The sequence below is a fragment of the Lissotriton vulgaris genome, chromosome 10 (assembly GCF_964263255.1).
Source record: "Lissotriton vulgaris chromosome 10, aLisVul1.2, whole genome shotgun sequence".
Classification (NCBI taxonomy): Eukaryota; Metazoa; Chordata; class Amphibia; order Caudata; family Salamandridae; genus Lissotriton; species Lissotriton vulgaris.
Window position 1 is genome coordinate 1,104,570,410 of NC_141698.1, and position 18,658 is coordinate 1,104,589,067.

The window sequence follows — 18,658 nt, forward strand, 5'->3', positions numbered from 1 at the left end:
GTAAAACTTCACGAAAGCTCAGATTATGAGGAACAAGGACAGGATGATTTGGAGTATCAAGAGGATTTCCAACCTCCTCCACTTCCTCAACAGCCTATGGTGTGTCTCCCAGCTTCTATAGTAACGGACCTGCAGTTTCTCATTGCGGACTACAAACAAAGGTTCCCGTCCACTGCTCTGCCTCCGCCAGTGGTGACACCGCCGGTTGTCGCACCGCCGGTTGTGACACTGCCAGTTGTGACACCGCCACCTAGGCCTACTCCTTTTGTCCTTCGACCAGATCCGGCTCCATCGCGTCCTATCCCATCTTCTGATGAGAAGACGAAGAAGAGGAGCAACAACGTGAGGAAGGGGAGCTCCAGGACACACAAGATGAATGGGATGAGTATGTGATCCCTGGTCCAGCATCCCCTGTTCAGGCACAAGCGGATTCACCCCCGGAAGACATTGGGGGATTCCACAACATCCTGGAGAGAGCGTAACGGCAACACCACAGGATTGCTTCCTTTATGATTTCAAAGAGCCATTCCAAAAGGCGGTACGGTCCATTCCCATCATTGATCACATCTGGGAACAAGGGGAGAAAATAATGCAAAACCCTTCATCTCTGGCTCCAGTACTGCCCAGACTGGATAAAAAATATAAAGTATATAATATTAAATTAATTAATAATATAAAATATAAAGGCTGCTCTTACCCATAAAGTATCTCCCATCCTATTCCAGACAAAATATATGCTAATAAACCGGGCGTTCTGGACTCCGGATAGACTCTTTAAATGTAAATTAAGAGACTCATCAACATGCTGGAACTGCCAGTCAGGTCCAGGGGATCTTGCTCACATGTTGTTTTACTGTCCTGCTCTAGGAGCTTATTGGGATAAAATATTCGACTGCATCTCTTTCGTTTTCAAGATCAAACCTGCACGGTCCTTCGTATATGTGATCTTAGGAGCCCTTGACCCGCAGCTGTCAAATGATCAAGACCGCCTGCTCCTGGACTTAATGCTTACATTGGCCTGTAAGGTGGTTCTGTGCAAGTGGAAAAGTGCGCATGAGGTGCACTTCAAAATCTGGCAGGAGTGGTTATCATTCCTGAGGGGTGCTAGCAATCCGGCACTTCAGGCATCTACATGGAGGCCGTCAAATAAGAAGCTGTGGAAATCATTGGACGCCTCCTCTTTTCACTATAAGCCTCCCTGAGGCAGTCGCTGTTGTACTGTCACGTTCCCCCTGTAGTATTTGAGAAATGCTCTATTTGTTCTCCTAAGGGCCCTTGCCTCTGTATCCATGCACTGAGCGTTATATATGTACTTGTACCTCAACTTAGCAAGCAATGTCTTACTTTATTTTCATATTCTTTGCTTTTGTGTAATTGTACATCGCTAAATGTATCAGTCATCTCTGTAACGGAAGAATTATTGTACTGTGTTTCTTTTGCTTTCTTCTACTTCAATAAAAATGATTTGAAATAAAAAAAAAATATATATATAAAGTTCCTGACACAGCCCCGGCTTGCCTTATTGGCCATCCAAAGCCGGACTCTGTAATCACCCAGGCAGCGCAACGCAGGTCAAAAAATCCTTCGGCTACGCCGCCAGATAAGGAAGGCCGAAAGCTAGACAACATAGGGAAGAGGTTTTCTTCCATGTCAGCTTTAATGGTGCGTGCAGCAAACTCTTTAGCACTGTTGGGACGGTACAACCGTCAAATGTGGGCGGTTATCGCTCCATACTTGGATTCGCTTCAAGAGGAGCAGAAAGAAGAGGCGAAGAAGATTCTTCTTGAAGGCGAGCGTTCCGCTTCAGAAATGATCGATGTAGCGATGGATATCGCTTCCACAGGGTTCCGGCAGCTGGCAGGAGCTGCAGTCTTGAGGCGCCAAGATTGGCTTAAGGCAACATCTTTCCGGCCTGAAATTCAAACCAAGGTATTGGACATGCTGTATGATGGTCCGCTTCTTTTTGGACATCATATCGTTGAGATGCTACAGGGTATCAAGAAAGATACGGATACCGCAAGAGCTCTCGGTACTCTCCAATACAAGAATCCTTCCTTTCGGGGCACCGGAGGAAGAGGTCAGTCTTCTAGTGGCACCTATCAGGGGTACAAATCCACGTATGGTTCAAGCCAACAATATAAACCCCAGTACCAGCAAAAGCAGCAGCAAAACCAGTCGTCCTACAACAAATCTTCCTTTCGAGGACGAGGGGGAAAGGAGGGCACAGGCAGAAGGCAATGACTTCTCTCTGCCACAGGTCTCCAGTTTCTCTCCACCTTGCAAAGTTGGCGGGAGAATTTCATCCTTCCTTCACAATTGGCAACATATTACAACGGATCGGTGGGTCCTCCAACTTGGTCAATTCGGACACTCTCTAGAGTTTATGGAAACTCCTCCTCAAAAGCTGCCAATCCCAATGCGGCACAAAAATCTACAACTGCTGCAATTGTAACTCTCCCTAATGCTGAAAAAAGAAGCTTTAGAAAAAGTCCCCCTGAATCAGAAAGGCAAGGGATTCTACTCCCGATTCTTCCTAATTCGAAAGAAGGAGAAAAAATGGAGACCTATATTGGACTTAAGAAACCTCAACCAATACCTCAAAAACAGTCATTCCATATGGTATCCATCCAAGAGGTGCTGCAACTCCTCAATGCGAACGACTTTATGGTGTCTTTAGACCTTCAAGACGCATATTTTCATATACCAATCCACAGGAATCACAAACAATTTCTCCGGTTCGAGGTGGCGGGCAAGCACTACCAGTTTCGAGTATTGCCTTTCGGCCTAAAGTCGGCGCCACACATTTTTACCAAATGTCTATCTCCAGTAGCAGCATACCTCCGCCAACATCATCACCAGGTCTTCCCGTACTTAGACGACTGGCTCGTCAAGGCACCTACTCGCGCAGGCGTGACCAAGTCCTCCAACGCCTGTCTTCAGCTCTTCAATGGTCTGGGCCTTACTCTCAACGAGGAAAAATCCGTCCTTCAGCCATCCCAGTGTCTCACTTTCCTCTGAGCCGTCCTAGATACTGCTCAGAGAAAGGCTTTCCCTTCACAGGAACGTCAGATGAAACTACAGACCTTGGCTGCCTGGATTCAATCCAAAATGTCCATCACCGTGCGCCTGTACAAGTCCTTGTTAGGGATGATGTCCTTGAACATCCTGTTGGTCCCACACTGCCGCCTTCGTATGCGTCCACTTCAGGAGGCGCTGTCAGCTCAGTGGATTCAATGCAGGGGATCCTTCAACGATGTCATCTGGATAACTCTTACCATGGTCCAGGCTCTGAACTAGTGGCTTCATCCACAAAATCTACGGCGAAGCCTTTCGTTCACACGTCCAATCTCGCCACATGTAATAACTACAGATGCGTCCTTGGAAGGTTGGGGGGGGCGTTCCTTCACGACCTTCAAATCAACGGGCAGTGGTCCCTGGCAGAGAAGCAACTGCACATAAACCTCCTAGAGTTAAGGGCAGTTTACCTTGCATTAAAAGCGTTCCTGCCCAGGATCAGAGATTCCCCAGTGCTTGTGAGAACAGGCAACACCATTACAATGCACTATCTGAACAAACAAGGGGGAACACGCTCTCTGTCGTAGTCTCAAGCATCTCAAAAAATTTGGAAATGGCTTCTTCAACACAACATTTCCCTTCGGGCGGAGTACGTCCCAGGGACGGACAATGTCCTGGCGGACTCTCTGAGCAGGCAACGTTCCGTGTGCCACGAGTGGGAGCTGGATCATCAACTTCTCAGCTCTGTATTCGCCTGATGGGGCAGGCCTCATCTGGATCAGTTTGCGACACAACACAACGCAAAATACCAACATTACGCAAGCTGGCCTCCCCAGAAGGGATCACTGGGGAATGCATTTTCGATCGGATGGTGCAACATCTTTGCGTACGCATTTCCTCCATTTCCCCTGATTCCCAGGGTCCTCCGGAAACTGAAGGCAGAGCATTGCACCCTGATTTTAATAGCATCAGCGTGGCCGCGCCAACACTGGTGTACGGAGCTTCATCTCCTGTCGCTGGAACCACCAATTCTATTCAAGCCTTGCCCGACTCTCCTTACAATGAACCAAGGGCAAGTCCAGCATCCGGATCCAGCATCTCTGATTGTCGGCTTGGCTCCGGAGTTCAGAGAGTTTCAACACCTAGACATTCCTAAAGACTGCAGGGCACTCTTAGCCCGGGCTCGGGCGGACAGTACCAACAAGACGTATTCTCTAAAGTGAAAAAAGTTTTGTGTATGGTGTAAAGCAAATAAGATACACCCTTTTTCATCAACACCTGCTCAAATTCTACCTTACCTACTCCATTTGGCGCACTCCGGATTAGCCCATGCTTCTATTAAGGTCCACCTGGCGGCAATATCTCGCTTCAGGCGTTCGTCATCTGGTACTTCCCTCTGGTCCAATAGACTGGTTAAGCAATTTTTAAAAGGCCTGTTTAGGACATTCCCTCCGGTGCGAGCTTTACCACCCACCTGGCAATTAAACATTGTACTTGCTCAACTGATGAAACATCCCTTTGAGCCAATACACAGAGCCGACATCAAAAACCTGTCTTGGAAAACCGCTCTCTTGCTAGCGCTCACATCAGCAAGGCGTGTAAGTGAGCTGCAAGCCTTCTCTATTTAGGATCCTTTCTTGCAATTCAAGCAGGACAGAGTTATCCTACGGACCAACCCTAAATTCATCCCAAAGGTTCTATCTAATTTTCACCTGAATGAACCTATAGTCTTACGGTCTTTCTTCCCAAATCCACTTCCCGCGGCAGAGAGGTCTCTCCACTCTTTAGACCTAAAGCACTGTTTGAAGTTCTACATTCACCGAACAGAGCAACTAACTTTTTGTCGCCTTCAGCAGGCCCAGAAAGGGTCTTCATTTGACTAAGCAGAGCATTTCTCGTTGGATCTCTGCAGCCATTACTTTCTGCCATCAACAGGCAGGTCATCCTCTGCATTCTAAAGTTCGAGCTCATTCAACCAGAGCTGCCTCCACTTCAATGGCGCTCTTTGCAGGAGTGCCCATTTTCGACATATGCAGAGCGGCGACGTGGAAGACACCACATACGTTCACCAGGCACTACTGCTTGGATTCTGAACTTATGAAAGATGCAGCAGTGGGTCAAGCTGTGCTCCGTCATCTATTTCTCTAGAGGTGAGCCTTCTTTTTTCATCCCACCTTCCTACTGCCTACTTGCACATTTCTCTTTCATATTGTTTTTGGTACTTGTTATATTTCACAAATGGTATTCTTATATCGTGTGATTTTACATGTTGTACCATACGAAATGTACTGGTTATTGCTTGCTACTCTGATTCAGGCATGTGAATCTATGAAAGATACCCATAATACTGGATAAGAAATGCGTTACTTACCTGTAACTGCAGTTATCCAGTATTGGTATCTTTCATAGATTCACATGCAACCCACCCACCTCCCCTGGAAGGGCTCACCTTGGTCCTCTCAGTAGGTACTACTTAGCACTGTGCTTACGAAAATCTGAGGGACTGGGGCCCATTCCAGGAAGGTTCTAGAGGGTGGTGATAGCTGATTAGCTCTTGGCCAAAGTTTGGTACTTTTTACAAAAGGACATGGATATGTTACTAATGAGACCTCTGGCCTATTGCTATATATATGTCTTTATGACATTACTCTTTTTATATACCGGGGACTCCCACCCCGACGACTGGGAATGATTCAGGCACGTGAATCTATGAAAGATACCAATACTGGATAACTGCAGTTACAGGTAAGTAACGCATTTCTTTGGGCTTCTCAAGCTCTTCCAGCCTCGAGGAAAGAAATCTAATGTTCTTGAACCCAATGTGAGTTTGAGTTTAAAATATTTCTTAAGCGCACGTACACCTAGCGGTTTCAAGGCGCTGTACCATACTGAACACCTGAGGAACAGGAAACAGGAGGACGGAAGGGTGTTTACAGGGAAAAGGCTTGTGTGAAGAGATGTTTTCAGTGCCTTGCGGAAGAGAGTATACTGGGAACAGGATCTCAAATGAACCGGAAGGGAGTTCCAAAAAGCAGGGGCGAGTGTAGAAAATTTGGAGCCTCCCCACTTTTTACGTTTGAAACGAGGGACTACGAGCAACTGTTGGGTGGAAGAACGCAGCTCCCTGGGAGGAACATAAGAATGAATTTCAGAAATGATAAAAGCAGGGGCTGAACCAGAGCGGGCATTGAAGATGATACATCCTAGTTTAAACTGGGCTCGTTCGCGGATTGGGAGCCAGTGTAAGGTCTTAAGGAGGGGAGTGACGTGGTGAGATTTAGACTGATTGAAAACCAAGCGCGCTGCCTGGTTCTGGACCAGCTGGAGGCGTCGCAGGTTGTACACGGGCATACCACAATAAAGGGCATTGCCATAATCCAGGCGGGAGATCACCATTGCCAGGACTATAAGTTTGAGGGCAGGGAAGGAAAAAAATCGGGAAACTTTGCGACTAGTGCGAAGGGAGTGGAAAGACGAGGACACCACTAAACTGACTTGGGAGTGAAGTGAGAGTTGATGATCCAGTTTAAACCCAAGAGTTTTTACAGAGGATGATGGGGTTGGAGGGGCACCCAACGAGGGGGGCCAAAAAGCAGAAGACCAGGAACTGGAGCAACCACCTGTCAGCACCAACTCCGTTTTGTCAGGGTTGAGCTTTAGGTGGTTGTAGTTCACCCAGTCCCGGATGAAAGTCATGACTGACTGAAAGTTAGAAATAGACTCTGGGTAAGAGGATAGGGAAAAAATAAGCTGGAGGTCGTCCGCATAGCTGTTGGAGGGCAAAAATAAGAGGAGCAATATACAAATTAAATAGCAACGGGGAAAGAGATGAACCCTGGGGGACCCCACATTTGACCGGCTGGAAGTCTGCTGAAAAATCACCCAAGCGCACTGCTTGGGTGTGGTCACTCAAAGGAGGACAGCCAGACCAAGGCCGATCCTCCGATTCCCGCCGCTCTGACACGGGACAGTAAGATGAAGTGATCAACCGTGTCAAAAGCGGCGGAGAGATCGAGGAGGACCAGGGCCTGGGGATGGTTAGTGTCCATACACTCTCTGAGGTTGCCCAGGACCGATAGTAGAGTGTGAGGGACGGAACCCAGCCTGGCGGGGGGCTAGTACCCTGTTCTCCTCCACGAAGGTGCTGAGCGTTCTGGTTACATGGCGCTCCAGAACCTTCGCTAGATGGGACGATAGTTAACGAGTACTGATGGGTCCGCTCCGGGTTTTTTTAAGATGGGTAGGATGACGGCCGATTTGAGAGATGGAATGACGATACCCTGTGATAATGAGCTATTGAGAAGAGAGAGGGGGGGGGCAAAACACAAGCAGAGTAAATCTGTTCCAGAATATGTGTGGGGCATGGGTCTAAAGGGGAACCGGACTTGACCAGCGGTAGAAGAGAAAGATCCTTGTGGTGGGATCCTTGTTCCCAAAGCCTGGCAGCTGCACCCACTGGCCTGTAAATCCCACCCAACCCCTGAGTGATCGGGCCCCTGAACCCCAGCTCCAGGCCCCCTTGGGCGGATGGCACTGGGCAGTACAGAAGGGAACGCAGTGGTTGCCCTTCCAGGGAGCTAGGCCCCTCCCCGGGGTGGAGTAGTTGAATACCACACACGGCATTAGAGCGGGGCATTCCCCATCACCATGGAAGACGTGTTTCCCATTTCCGACCTATTTGAAGTCGGACCTGCATACCTGAACCACCGCCTCTCATTCCACGTACCCACCAGACACCTCCGCTCTGCCCAACTGGCCTTGGCCACAGTACCTCGCCGCCAAAACCTGTAACACCCTGCCTCTCCTCCTCAGGCAAACCTTGTCGCTGACCCAATTCAGTAAGACTCTCAAGACCCGACTCTTAGACTGAACCGCAGTGACAAGTCAGACCTGCAGGCCCCCCCTTTTCCTTGAGACCCTCCCGGACGAGTAGTCGCGCTTAACAAGTACTGAATGATTGATTGAAATGCCTTGCGCCAGAATGGGATCCGCATTGTGAAAGCATTATGTTGTGAGCCCAGCCCAAACTGCCAGGCCAGGTCCTCCCTGGACTGGAAACAAGCACGTTTTGTTTTGTGATGTTACTATGTGCGTCCTAACTGGCTAAGGGTATGCCTGGCTGATGAGGGGGTGTTACCCCTATACTGGTATCAGGATGCTTGATTCTGGTCCATGAAGGACCTGCCCTGGCAGTTCATGCTGGACTGTTCCCATGAGCAACAGGGTCAAGACTGATTTGCATATGACTGGGTCTAAACCTGGGTGGCATAGTGAGTAAAAGAACAATCGATTTAAACCCATATCTGTGACTGGGAGTGAGTAGTTGAAAGGTTTCAGCACTCAGGGTGAACATAGCGTACAACAAGATGATGGACTCACGATAAAGTAATGAGGTACACTGGCGCAGGCTGGGTCCCACTGGGCATTTCCCCCCCCCCCCCCCCCCCCGTCCTCTGGTACCAGCACACATGTGAAGGTTAGGCCAGCAATGAGGTACACCGGCGCAGGCAGGGTCCCACTGGGCATGGGCACCCTCCTGTCCTCTGGTACCAGCTCACATGTGAAGGTTGGGCCAGCAATGAGGTAGACCGGTGCAGGTAGGGTCCTTGCTGTCCAGGTTTTATAGGGGCTTGTGGGTCCTGATTGGTGCAGTGGTACTGATGAAAGAGCAAAGACTAATGGGATGTGTAGTTTGTTTTTTCTGTTGAATGTGATTGGCTGCTGCGTTTTCAGTAGTAAAGAAAGAGCAGCATAATCCGAAGCCTGTGCTCCTGATAGAATATATCTTTACTTGGCCTTGCAGTGGATTGGCTGGAGTCAGTTTGTGTTAATTGATCCATTGCTATTATTTCCTTAGTTCTTCTCATCGCCTATTGGCGGAAGTGCTGTGTGCTCCTTCTCTTTTATTGTGAGCCTCACATGTTCATTTTATATATGGGTTCATAATTGCTGTTTATTGAAAGGAAGTTTTGTGGTGCGGGTTCCTGCACTAGGTATTTATGACTTCTCCATGTTTTCTCCACAGGATAATGAAAAGAGGACCCCATTACATGCTGCTGCCCACCTGGGGGACGCCGAAATTATTGAACTCCTAATTTTGTCTGGTAGGTTTTACCTTTATTTGTTAAAATATACTTTTCTGCCTTACCTGTCTCCGAAATGATTCTCTATCTTGTGATGCTTAAAAATGTACCAACGAAAGGTCAAGGATCATTCAGGTGTTTATTAAGCGCGACTACTCATCCATAAGGGTCTCATGGTGCCGGGGGGTGTGTCGCAGGTTCGAGTCCATCATGGAGGGGGTCTGTCGAAAAGCCAGGTTTTGAAGTTTCTTGCGAAGATGGGGAGCAATGTTCTCTGTCTGAGGTGGAGCGGAAGGTCGTTTCAGGCTCTGGCCGCGTGGAAGGAGAAGGAGCGACCGCCTGATCTGGTCTTTCTGTTGTGGGGGATCATGGCGTAGGAGAGCTGGGCTGATCGTAGGGTCCTTTGGGGTGCGTGGAAGTTGTTGGCTGTTCAGGTATGCCGGCCCGGATGGCGCTAGCAATGCTTCCTCGGAATTCGGGAGGCGGTAAGCAGAACTTTTGCATGATCACGTCTGTGCCATATTATTTGGCCATCGCTAACTATCACAAAGTACAGCATGCGGAGCGACTCAGCAGGGGGGATTACAAGCAGTCTTGGTGTCTACGCAGCTCACAAACCAGCCCTTGTAAGGAATTTCTAGAGATGTGCATCATTGGATAACTTTAAATTAAAAATTTTGAGAAGGCAAAAACGACTAATCACAAGTTTGTTGCTGGCCTAGTTTGAGAACCAGCCAGAGGATGAAAGCAAAGGGGAATAAGAGTGTGGTTTGTGGGAAGGTGGAATCTGACGTCATGGTTGTGTGGTAAATTCTAATTACCCATGCTTAATTTATGCGGTAAAGTTCAATAAGAATAACTCAGAAAAATAAGAGGCAAAATCCGTGATATTTGAGGTTTCTCAAAAAGGGGTTTTATTCCTTAAAAAGGAATTGGGTATTTGGCTCGAGCCAAGGTGGCATACCATTCCGTCACCACATGGGTTCGGGAAGGGACTGACAGACAATACTTTATTAACAATCATTCATATATATAGTCAATGCATTACATTAAGGCATATGCAGAAGGCGTAACAGCTGAGAGGAGAGATAAGAATGCTCATACGTAACAGAAAAAGGCGTTGCAATAGGCGTGTACTAGAAACGTCATTTAACATGATGTCACAAGTAGGTGGATCCATAAGAGAATCATGCAGTGTCAGCAGAAATACATGGCAGAGATGCGCGCGCAGCAGCATGACGTGTGATTAACGTGTAACTGGAGGGTGAAGGGGACTTGACATTTAGCCCTACAAGTGGAGACATAAGTCTGGGATGTCAGATCAACCTAATCCCAAATCGTATCTAATATCTCATGTTTAAGGAACTGTATTATCTGGAAGGAAAAGGTCTCTCGGACAGAGGTTATTCTATACTGACTGTGAGTGCGTGTATAAGCGTCTACGTGTCTGTATAAGATGCGAGGGGGGCATGGCCTACCATGGCAACGGGAGCTATGAATTACTTGCACGGAGACAGTAAGGCCGGGCCCTTTGCTCTGCAGCTGGGAGGATGTTTACTTGAACTACGAGACAGGAATGTATTTTCGAGGAGCGGAGCAGATAATTCGAAGGTTGAATACAGTCTTGGCAGGCAACAGGCTGAGCCAAGCGCCGTGAGCCGCGCAAGGGGCAAGGCATAGGTCACAGGTACAGAAGCAGCCCAGGCTGAGGCGTTCAGAGTCAGGAGGCAAGAAAAGGCTCGATGGCAGAATTCAGGGCCTACTTCGCCAGAGCTGGAAAAACAAGTAAAGTACACCACAAAAAGACATTGGCATGGCATACTTAGGAACGGAATATTCAACCCGTTCATGGCGGATCTGAAAGAGGACATGTTAACGTTGGACGCAAATGTATTTGCGTCTTCATAGCTGGCACAGGAGGGAAGTTACATGTACTTCAAGCTGGTACATGGAAACGGTGGGGTACACGTTAGGGAACATTTTCTTGACCATAATATTTATATTTCCTCATTCCCACCTTGTTCCCTACGGACCCTTCATGATATATCGATCCTCATGAATCGATCAATCTGTTCACGTAACATCATTTGCTCTTCTTTCTTCTTTTCGCGTTTTGAATGGGAACTTGGATGTGGAATGCATGATGTGGCGCACAAGCCGCAAATCGCTGGCCCACATTGTAGACCTAGGCAGCAACTGAATACTATGAGAAGGGCAATGCCTAGGAAGGATAGGATCTTCCATCCTCAAGCGGTCAACGTTGTCCAGAACCAACCGGACCAAGTCCAAGTGCCTGGATTCTGGTGTATCAAACTTGCAATTTTATGAAGACGTGTTATAGCTTTATATACTGTTGGCGCGTTTTCTGGAATGAAAACACAGCAACTTGACCCGATGACCTTACAAGCTCCACCCCTATCTGCTAGGATGACGTCAATGACAAGACGATTTTGAAGAATAACAACCCGCATCGCAGATTGCTCCTCTGTTAAGTTGCCTAGAGCGGAAGTAGTTTCATTCACTACTGCTTCAAGGGTTCTAGTTAATTTACGTATCAGTTTACTATTAAAGACAGCACCTAAATAGGGAAAGAAGCCTTTATTGAAGTCTGTGTATTGCTCCCATGCCGTTTCAGTGTAATCGACAATCGGGAGATCCCTTCGAAGTCTATTGTTTACTAGATTGGTATTTCTGTGATAATCAGGAGGGGCTAGGAAAACAGGTGGTAAAAGGAATGCAATGTAACAGGTACCATCCCAATCTGGAGGTAAGCGTATGTATGCGGTATGGCCGCAAACAAAGTAGGAATGACGTGTAGCTCTGAAGGTAGACTTGCCTTGATCACTGAATTCGACCACAGTAGTGCATTTACTATGACCTAAATGTACTGAACCATTCTTTCGGACACATAATTCACCTGTGACTGGTAATACTGACATAGCAGGTAGAACTGGTGCAGCTTCGGATTCAACGGTTAGAATCATGAGGTTAATTGTATAATTACCTAATCCATATACTTCATTTTCTAGATCAGTTCCTGTCCTAGTGGGAAGTCCCTTCTTGTCAGGGTAACAGGCTTTAAGCAGGACTAAGTTCAGGTTTCCCCAAACCCAATTTCCTTCATATACAGCAATATCGGAATCTAGGGAATTAATCAATCTAAACCATGCGCCACAGGAGCCATTGTGAGTGAACGGGTACGGAAAGAGGGGCAGAACTCCCTTGTATTTCTGGTAGGGAGGGAGTCGGCCACATATCCAACAATTTGTAGCGTTATTAGTCTGATGGGAGTGATGTAACATACTAATGAATGTGTTGTTGCGCAGCGCAAGTCTGTATGACAGTTCATGTGGAGGTAATTCACTGAAAGAATGTTCGGCAGTGACGTTATAAGCAGGTTGTGCACGCTTGAAAATAGGGTAGTAGATAGGCAATAAGATACTAGCAGCAATAATCAAAAGGCTTAGAAAAAACATAATCAATAATGTCACTATACAGTGACTACGAAGTGATTTACAATATGCGCGTTTCTTGAGTTGTCTCTGTCTATCTCTCTCTCTATCTCGATCTAGGGGGTACATGTCAGAAACTAATTTAACCGATTCACCTAGGGGAGGACTTAAACAATTAAACTGTCTGACTTGCTAGACCGTAACTTTAGTCTGTATTCTTCGGAGGCGGTTTTCTCCACCAAAGGGAGTTTTGAATCAGTCTGTGTAGGAGGGCAGGGCTTAGAGTCCAAGTCCGAAGGGAGTCCGTGAAACTTCTTTACGTGGCTCGAATGTAGCCACCCCTTCCTGCCCTCAACTTTAATCGCGGTCCTCGTCGTCAGAAGGACCAATTTCGGGGTTTGCCAGCAGGGCTCCAGTGGACTTCTCCGGTCGAAGTTGCGAATGAAGACAAAATCCCCAGGGACCACTTCGTGAGGCTTCACCTCGGTGTTGTCGGGAAAAGCTGCAGCTACCTGTGAACGACAAGATTGTAGTGCAGACATCAAGGAGGCAAGGTAATCTGTCAGCATAATACAGTCAACATCTGTGATTTTGCGAGGTATAGGCGTCCCCCACATATTCGGTGGCCTACCAAAGACCACTTCATACGGTGATAGCCCGGTTCGAGAATGCGCCACCATCCTCATATAGAAAAGGGCAACTGGCAAAGCGACTATCCAGTCAACGCCTTTCTCTCAACAGATCTTTGAAAGTCGGATTTTTAGAGTCTGATTATGGCGCTCCACGAGACCTGCTGCCTCGGGATGCCGGACACAGTGGAATTTCCACTGATAACCTAACAGGAGTGTAATATGTTTCACAAGCTCGGATGAGAATGGTTGACCATTATCTGAGTACACGATACGGGGCAAACCATACCGTGGGAAGACCTCACGAACCAGCTGCTTGGCAGTGGTCGGAGCAGTGTAATCTGGGACTGGATATGCTTCTGTCCATCGGGAAAGTGCACATACGACTACGAGGACATATTTGAAACCTCGACAACGTTCCATCTGGATATAATCCATCTGGAGGACTTCAAAAGGGTGATCGGGAGGCTGAAATCCACCTTGCTCTACGGGAATGCTTTTACCTGGATTTAACTGACAACAAATCATGCAAGTACGCACTTTTTGTTTGGCTGCTGCTCGTAAGTTTTTATTGAACCATATGTGTTGAATACTGTCTAGCATAGCTTTTTCTCCTAGGTGCGCTGGACTATGTATCGTGTTAATGATGACCTGAACCATAGAGTCGGGGAGAAACATGTAGATTTTCCCTTCGTCATCCATCCCTGGTCTGTCTGGATCCCTCCTAGTTCAGTCCACTTCTTGATTTCGTCTGGTGTGGCATGTGTCTGTATGTCAATTACATCATGTGCGGGATCCCTGACTGTCATGCAGTGTGTCGGTGTCGGTACTACAATCTTTGTCAGGTCAGTTACATGAGTTCGATTTTGAGCAGTTTGCTTAGCTGTTCGGTCTGCCAGATCATTACCCTGGGAGATCGTATCAGTGACTTTTGTATGTGCCTTACATTTCATGATAGAGATTGCAGTAGGCAGATGTATTGCATCTAACAGAGCTTGAATGAGGGAACCGTGTTGAATGTTGGCACCGTGAGAAGTTAGGTAACCTCTCTCTCGCCAGAGGACTCCAAAGTCGTGAACGACTCCGAATGCATAACGTGAATCAGTATATATGTTAACTTTCTTATTCTTGGCTTGAATACATGCTTGTGTCAGAGCGATGAGCTCTGCTGCTTGGGCCCACAGGGTATCGATACAATTGGTTTCAATAACTTCAGTGTCTGTCGTGACTGCGTAGGCTGCCACTAATTCTCCTGTACTTGTTCTCATACATGAACCGTCCACATAAAGTGTCAGGTCTGGATCTGATAATGGAACATCTGTCAAGTCTTGTCTGGGTTTTGTCGTAATAGTAATGACTTCAATACAATCATGTGCCAATGGATCTACTCCATTTAATGGCAAAAGTGTGGCAGGATTTAATGTGCTACAGCGTCTGATTTCTATGTGTGGTTGAAACAATGTCAATTCATAACCTGTCAGTCTTGCTATGGTCAGGTGTTGGGTCTGTGTTCGATTTAAAAGGACTTCCACGGAATGTGGAACTTGTACTGTCAATTGATGCCCTAACACTATGGAATCACTCTGTCTGATTGCTAAAGCTGTCGCTGCAACTGATTTCAAGCACGCAGGAAGGGCCTGGGCTACTGGATCTAATGTGCTAGAAAAGTAAGCACACGGTTTGTGTGAACCTGCTTGTTCCTGAGTGAGTACTGACAAGGCAGTACCTTCACGTTCTGTGACAAAAAGTGTAAAAGGTTTACTGTAACATGGTGTCGCTAAAACAGGTGCTTGACATAAGGCTTTCTTTAAGTCTTCAAAAGCTTGTGTATGTTCCTGAGTCCAAGGGAGGACAGTCGATGTCGCTGCCTCCTGAGTTGTCAACTGAATGAGTGGTTTTGCTAGAAATGCATATTGGGGAATCCATTGTCTGCAGTATGAAGTGAGGCCTATGAAAGCCCGCACCTCCTTCTGTGTCTTGGGTGGTGACATGTTTACAATTAACTGAATGCGGTCAGGAGTGAGCTGTCTCCCCACTTTGGACAGCAAGTGACCCAGGTACACAACTTGCTGAACACAGAATTGCAGCTTCGAAGGGGATACCTTGTGCCCCTTGTCAGCCAGAAAATTCAAAACTGTAAGTGATGCTTTTTCACATTCGGGCTCACTTCGGGCGGTGATCAGCAGATCATCGACATATTGAAGTAGAGCAGTGTTAACTGGCATATGGATACTGTCGAGTTGTCTTTTCAGTGCTTGACTATAGATGCTGGGGCTTTCTGTGAATCCTTGAGGTGCACGTCCAAATTTGAAACTTCGTCCATTTAAACTGAATCCGAACAAGTATTGGCTTTCCGGATCGATTGGGACGCTAAAGAAGGCGTTCTTGAGGTCAATTACAGTAAAGAACGTCGCTTCTGAATCAATGGCTGTCAGTAATGAAGAGATATCTGGGACCACGGGATACTGCGGTATAATGCATTTATTCAATTCGCGCAGATCAATAACTCATCGATAAACAGGTGGTGCATTTGGATCAGTACGTTTAAGAACTGGAATGATAGGAGAATTACATACATTGGAGTCGGTTTCCACAACCACTCCTTGTGCAATGAGCTCGTCAATGATTCTCAGTAAAGCCACTACAGCATCTGGTGGAAACTTGTATTGCCGAATTCGTGGTAATACCACTCCTGCTTTGAGTGTGACTCGATATGGTGTAATATGCATACAACCTACATCAGTGGGGCCTTGTGCCCACAAGTGTGCAGGTACATTCTGTAACCGGTGGTCCATGTCTCTCAATACATAGTGGCCTTTAAAATCTCGCAAGAATAATCGTACTCCTTCCGGAGAACAGCATATAATTGCTCCTAGAGCTTTCAATGTCTTTATACCTAACAAGTTTTCTGGGCATGATTTTGTAAGCAATAGATCGGTAGTCCGTGTCAAAGGACCGACTGCAAGAGGAAGGGGTTGTGATACTTCATTAATAATAGGCTTTCCTGAAAATCCAAGGGAAACATTCTGTGAGCCTGAGAGGGGTGCCCCTGGAACCTCATTGTGGCTTATCGTGGTTCTGCTTGCCCCTGTATCAATGAGAAACTTTCTGTCTTTCCCTAATACTTGACTGTGTACATAAGGACCCTCTTGATCTACAGGAACCTCAATAAGAGGCAAGCCAAACTCCCTCTCTAGGCTGTTTCATGTGTAACGTTGGTAATCGGGGTAATCATTTTGTGCATACTGGTACATCTGTTGTGTCGTGTTTTGTGTTGCGGTAATAGGCTGTTGCTGGGGTACTGCTACGGTCTGTGTTGAAGCTGGCATAGGCGGAATATGTTGTATATTCTGGGGTACTTGTTGTTGGGCCTGATCTTGTCTAGGTGGACGCGGTCTCTCCTTGGTTTTACCCGTGGAGATATTGTGTTTCAGGACTGCACAATCGTTTATATAATGACCTGGCTGTTTACAATAGTTACATACTCCCTTAACAGGAGCCGTCGAATTACTGGGCTGGGTCGCACCCTTTTTATGACCGTCAGCAGGAACTGACTGGGCAACTAGCATTTTCATTTTTGTGTCTTTCATACGCCTTTGTTCGTGTTCTTGTTCTTCTCTAATTCTATTCTGATGGTACTGTAGCATTTGTAACATTTGTGAAGGAGTATTAGCTTGCCAGGTGCTTTCGACTTTCAGTACCCTGTTCTTAACCTGGGGCAGGGAATTCTCGACTAATTTCGTTACAAAAAGATGTGGATATGACTCGCTACTCGCTTTCAGGCCGCTATTAATACCAAAACATTTCTCAAATCTGGTATAAAAATCACTAGTGTCTTCATCAGGTTTCTGTTTACAGGCTGAGATTGCACCCCAATCTTCCTTTTTCGTACTTAATAAACGTGGCAATACTTGTACTAACAATCCTGGTAACGCTTTAACTTTGTCTCCAAGTCCTAGACCTGGAACTCGAGTATTTTCTTCATTTTCTAATGCAGCCCAATCAATCTTTGCATCTCCCACCTCCCATTCTTTTTCTTTGAGTTTCTCGTAAATACCAGGAGGCAACAATACTTTCAATATTTTCATAAGGTCTGGATAAGTGTAATCGCCCATTAGTAACATGTCTTTTATTTCACGGTGAAAACCTGCGGGATCTTTGTCATGGCTAGGTACTAATTTTTTCATTTCCAATAATTCCATTTTAGTTATGGGCGTGTACACAAACACGCGTCTAAGCGTATTGTCAGCATTCTGAACTGGGTGCACTTCTCGCAACGGATTCTGTCTGTCTATGTAATACATTTTTCTTTCCATGACATGTGCTGAATCGGTCTGTGGACACAAGAAAGCACTATATCTGTGTCGATGTTCTAGAATCACTTTAATTAGATCGGTACCTAGACCTCCCCATTTATTCATAAGCAGTTCTGCTAATATATCAGGCAGGGGACCTGGATCGGAATGTTGGCTTCTGTACAATAGGAGTAGGTGTTGTATCATGTATGTACCAGCTAAACGCTGTTCACTCGGTGTCATGTTCAAAAACGTGTGTGCTAACGCATCATCACTATATTTCTCAGAATTGTCAGCCCATTGTACTGCTGACCTAGCTAATTCTTGTTCGTCCATAGAATAGAGTACATGGTACCCCATTCGTTCTCGAAGCCTGTTGTCAGTGGCTTGGAATAAGTGTTCAGGAGTTCTCGGGTTGCACATAGCTTCCCGAAAAACTCTTTTACTTTCTGGACGTACTGGACGCATCGAATTATTAAACGGTCTTCCTTTACCTACATAAGCTATCATTTCTCTAACTGGCAACTGTGTTTGTTCTGCTGTCTCTTCTGGTTCGTTCTCCTCCTCTGAGGATTCAAGTTTGTCTGAATCTATTTCCGGTGGTAGCTGTCTTTTTTCATGCATCTTTGTTATTGCATTTCTGATTCTTCGGTACATATTATCTATACAGGCCTGTTTATCATGATTTCCATCGGCTATATTCTGACCCCACCTATGGAGTGCTTTTACGTCCTCCGGGTTCATACCCGGCCTATCTACTTCTCTTATTAGACAGTTTATAAGAAACCTTAGTATCTTGCCTTGAGTATCCACTTTCTGGTAGGCCAATGCCTCCTTAATACTTTCAGGCCCTACCCCTGTTTGGACAAAATGATATATTTTATCTAGATGATCTACCATTCCAGGTAGTGTCAATAAAAAGTTTGTGACTCGTCGCAATCGTACTGATGCGAGCAACATTCTTTCGTCATTCTTTTTACCAGGTACTGGATCATATCTACAGTCTGCAAGACGATCTCCATATATTGCAAAATCGGCTGTTCGAGGTGTACGTTGTTGTGCTAGGTCTCTATAAGTCCACCGCTGTGTGGGTGGCGGGGTTTGGAAACCTGTCGCCCCTCCGGACGCGCCTCCTGAGGCGCCGGCTCCGAAGGGATTCGTTGGGTGTAAAGCAGGGGGAATAG

General features: G+C 46.5%; 1 protein-coding gene across 4 annotated transcripts in view; it reads left to right on the top strand.

The window, feature by feature from the left end:
• The window catches only part of ANKRD28 (ankyrin repeat domain 28), a 730,284-nt gene that overhangs the window by 278,391 nt on the left and 433,235 nt on the right, over positions 1–18,658 (top strand). For all 4 annotated transcript variants that reach the window (XM_086942193.1, XM_086942192.1, XM_086942190.1 and 1 more), the window contains exon 3: positions 9,041–9,119. In XM_086942193.1, the coding sequence (XP_086798319.1) occupies positions 9,041–9,119 (79 nt within the window). The remainder of the gene's footprint in view (positions 1–9,040; positions 9,120–18,658) is intronic.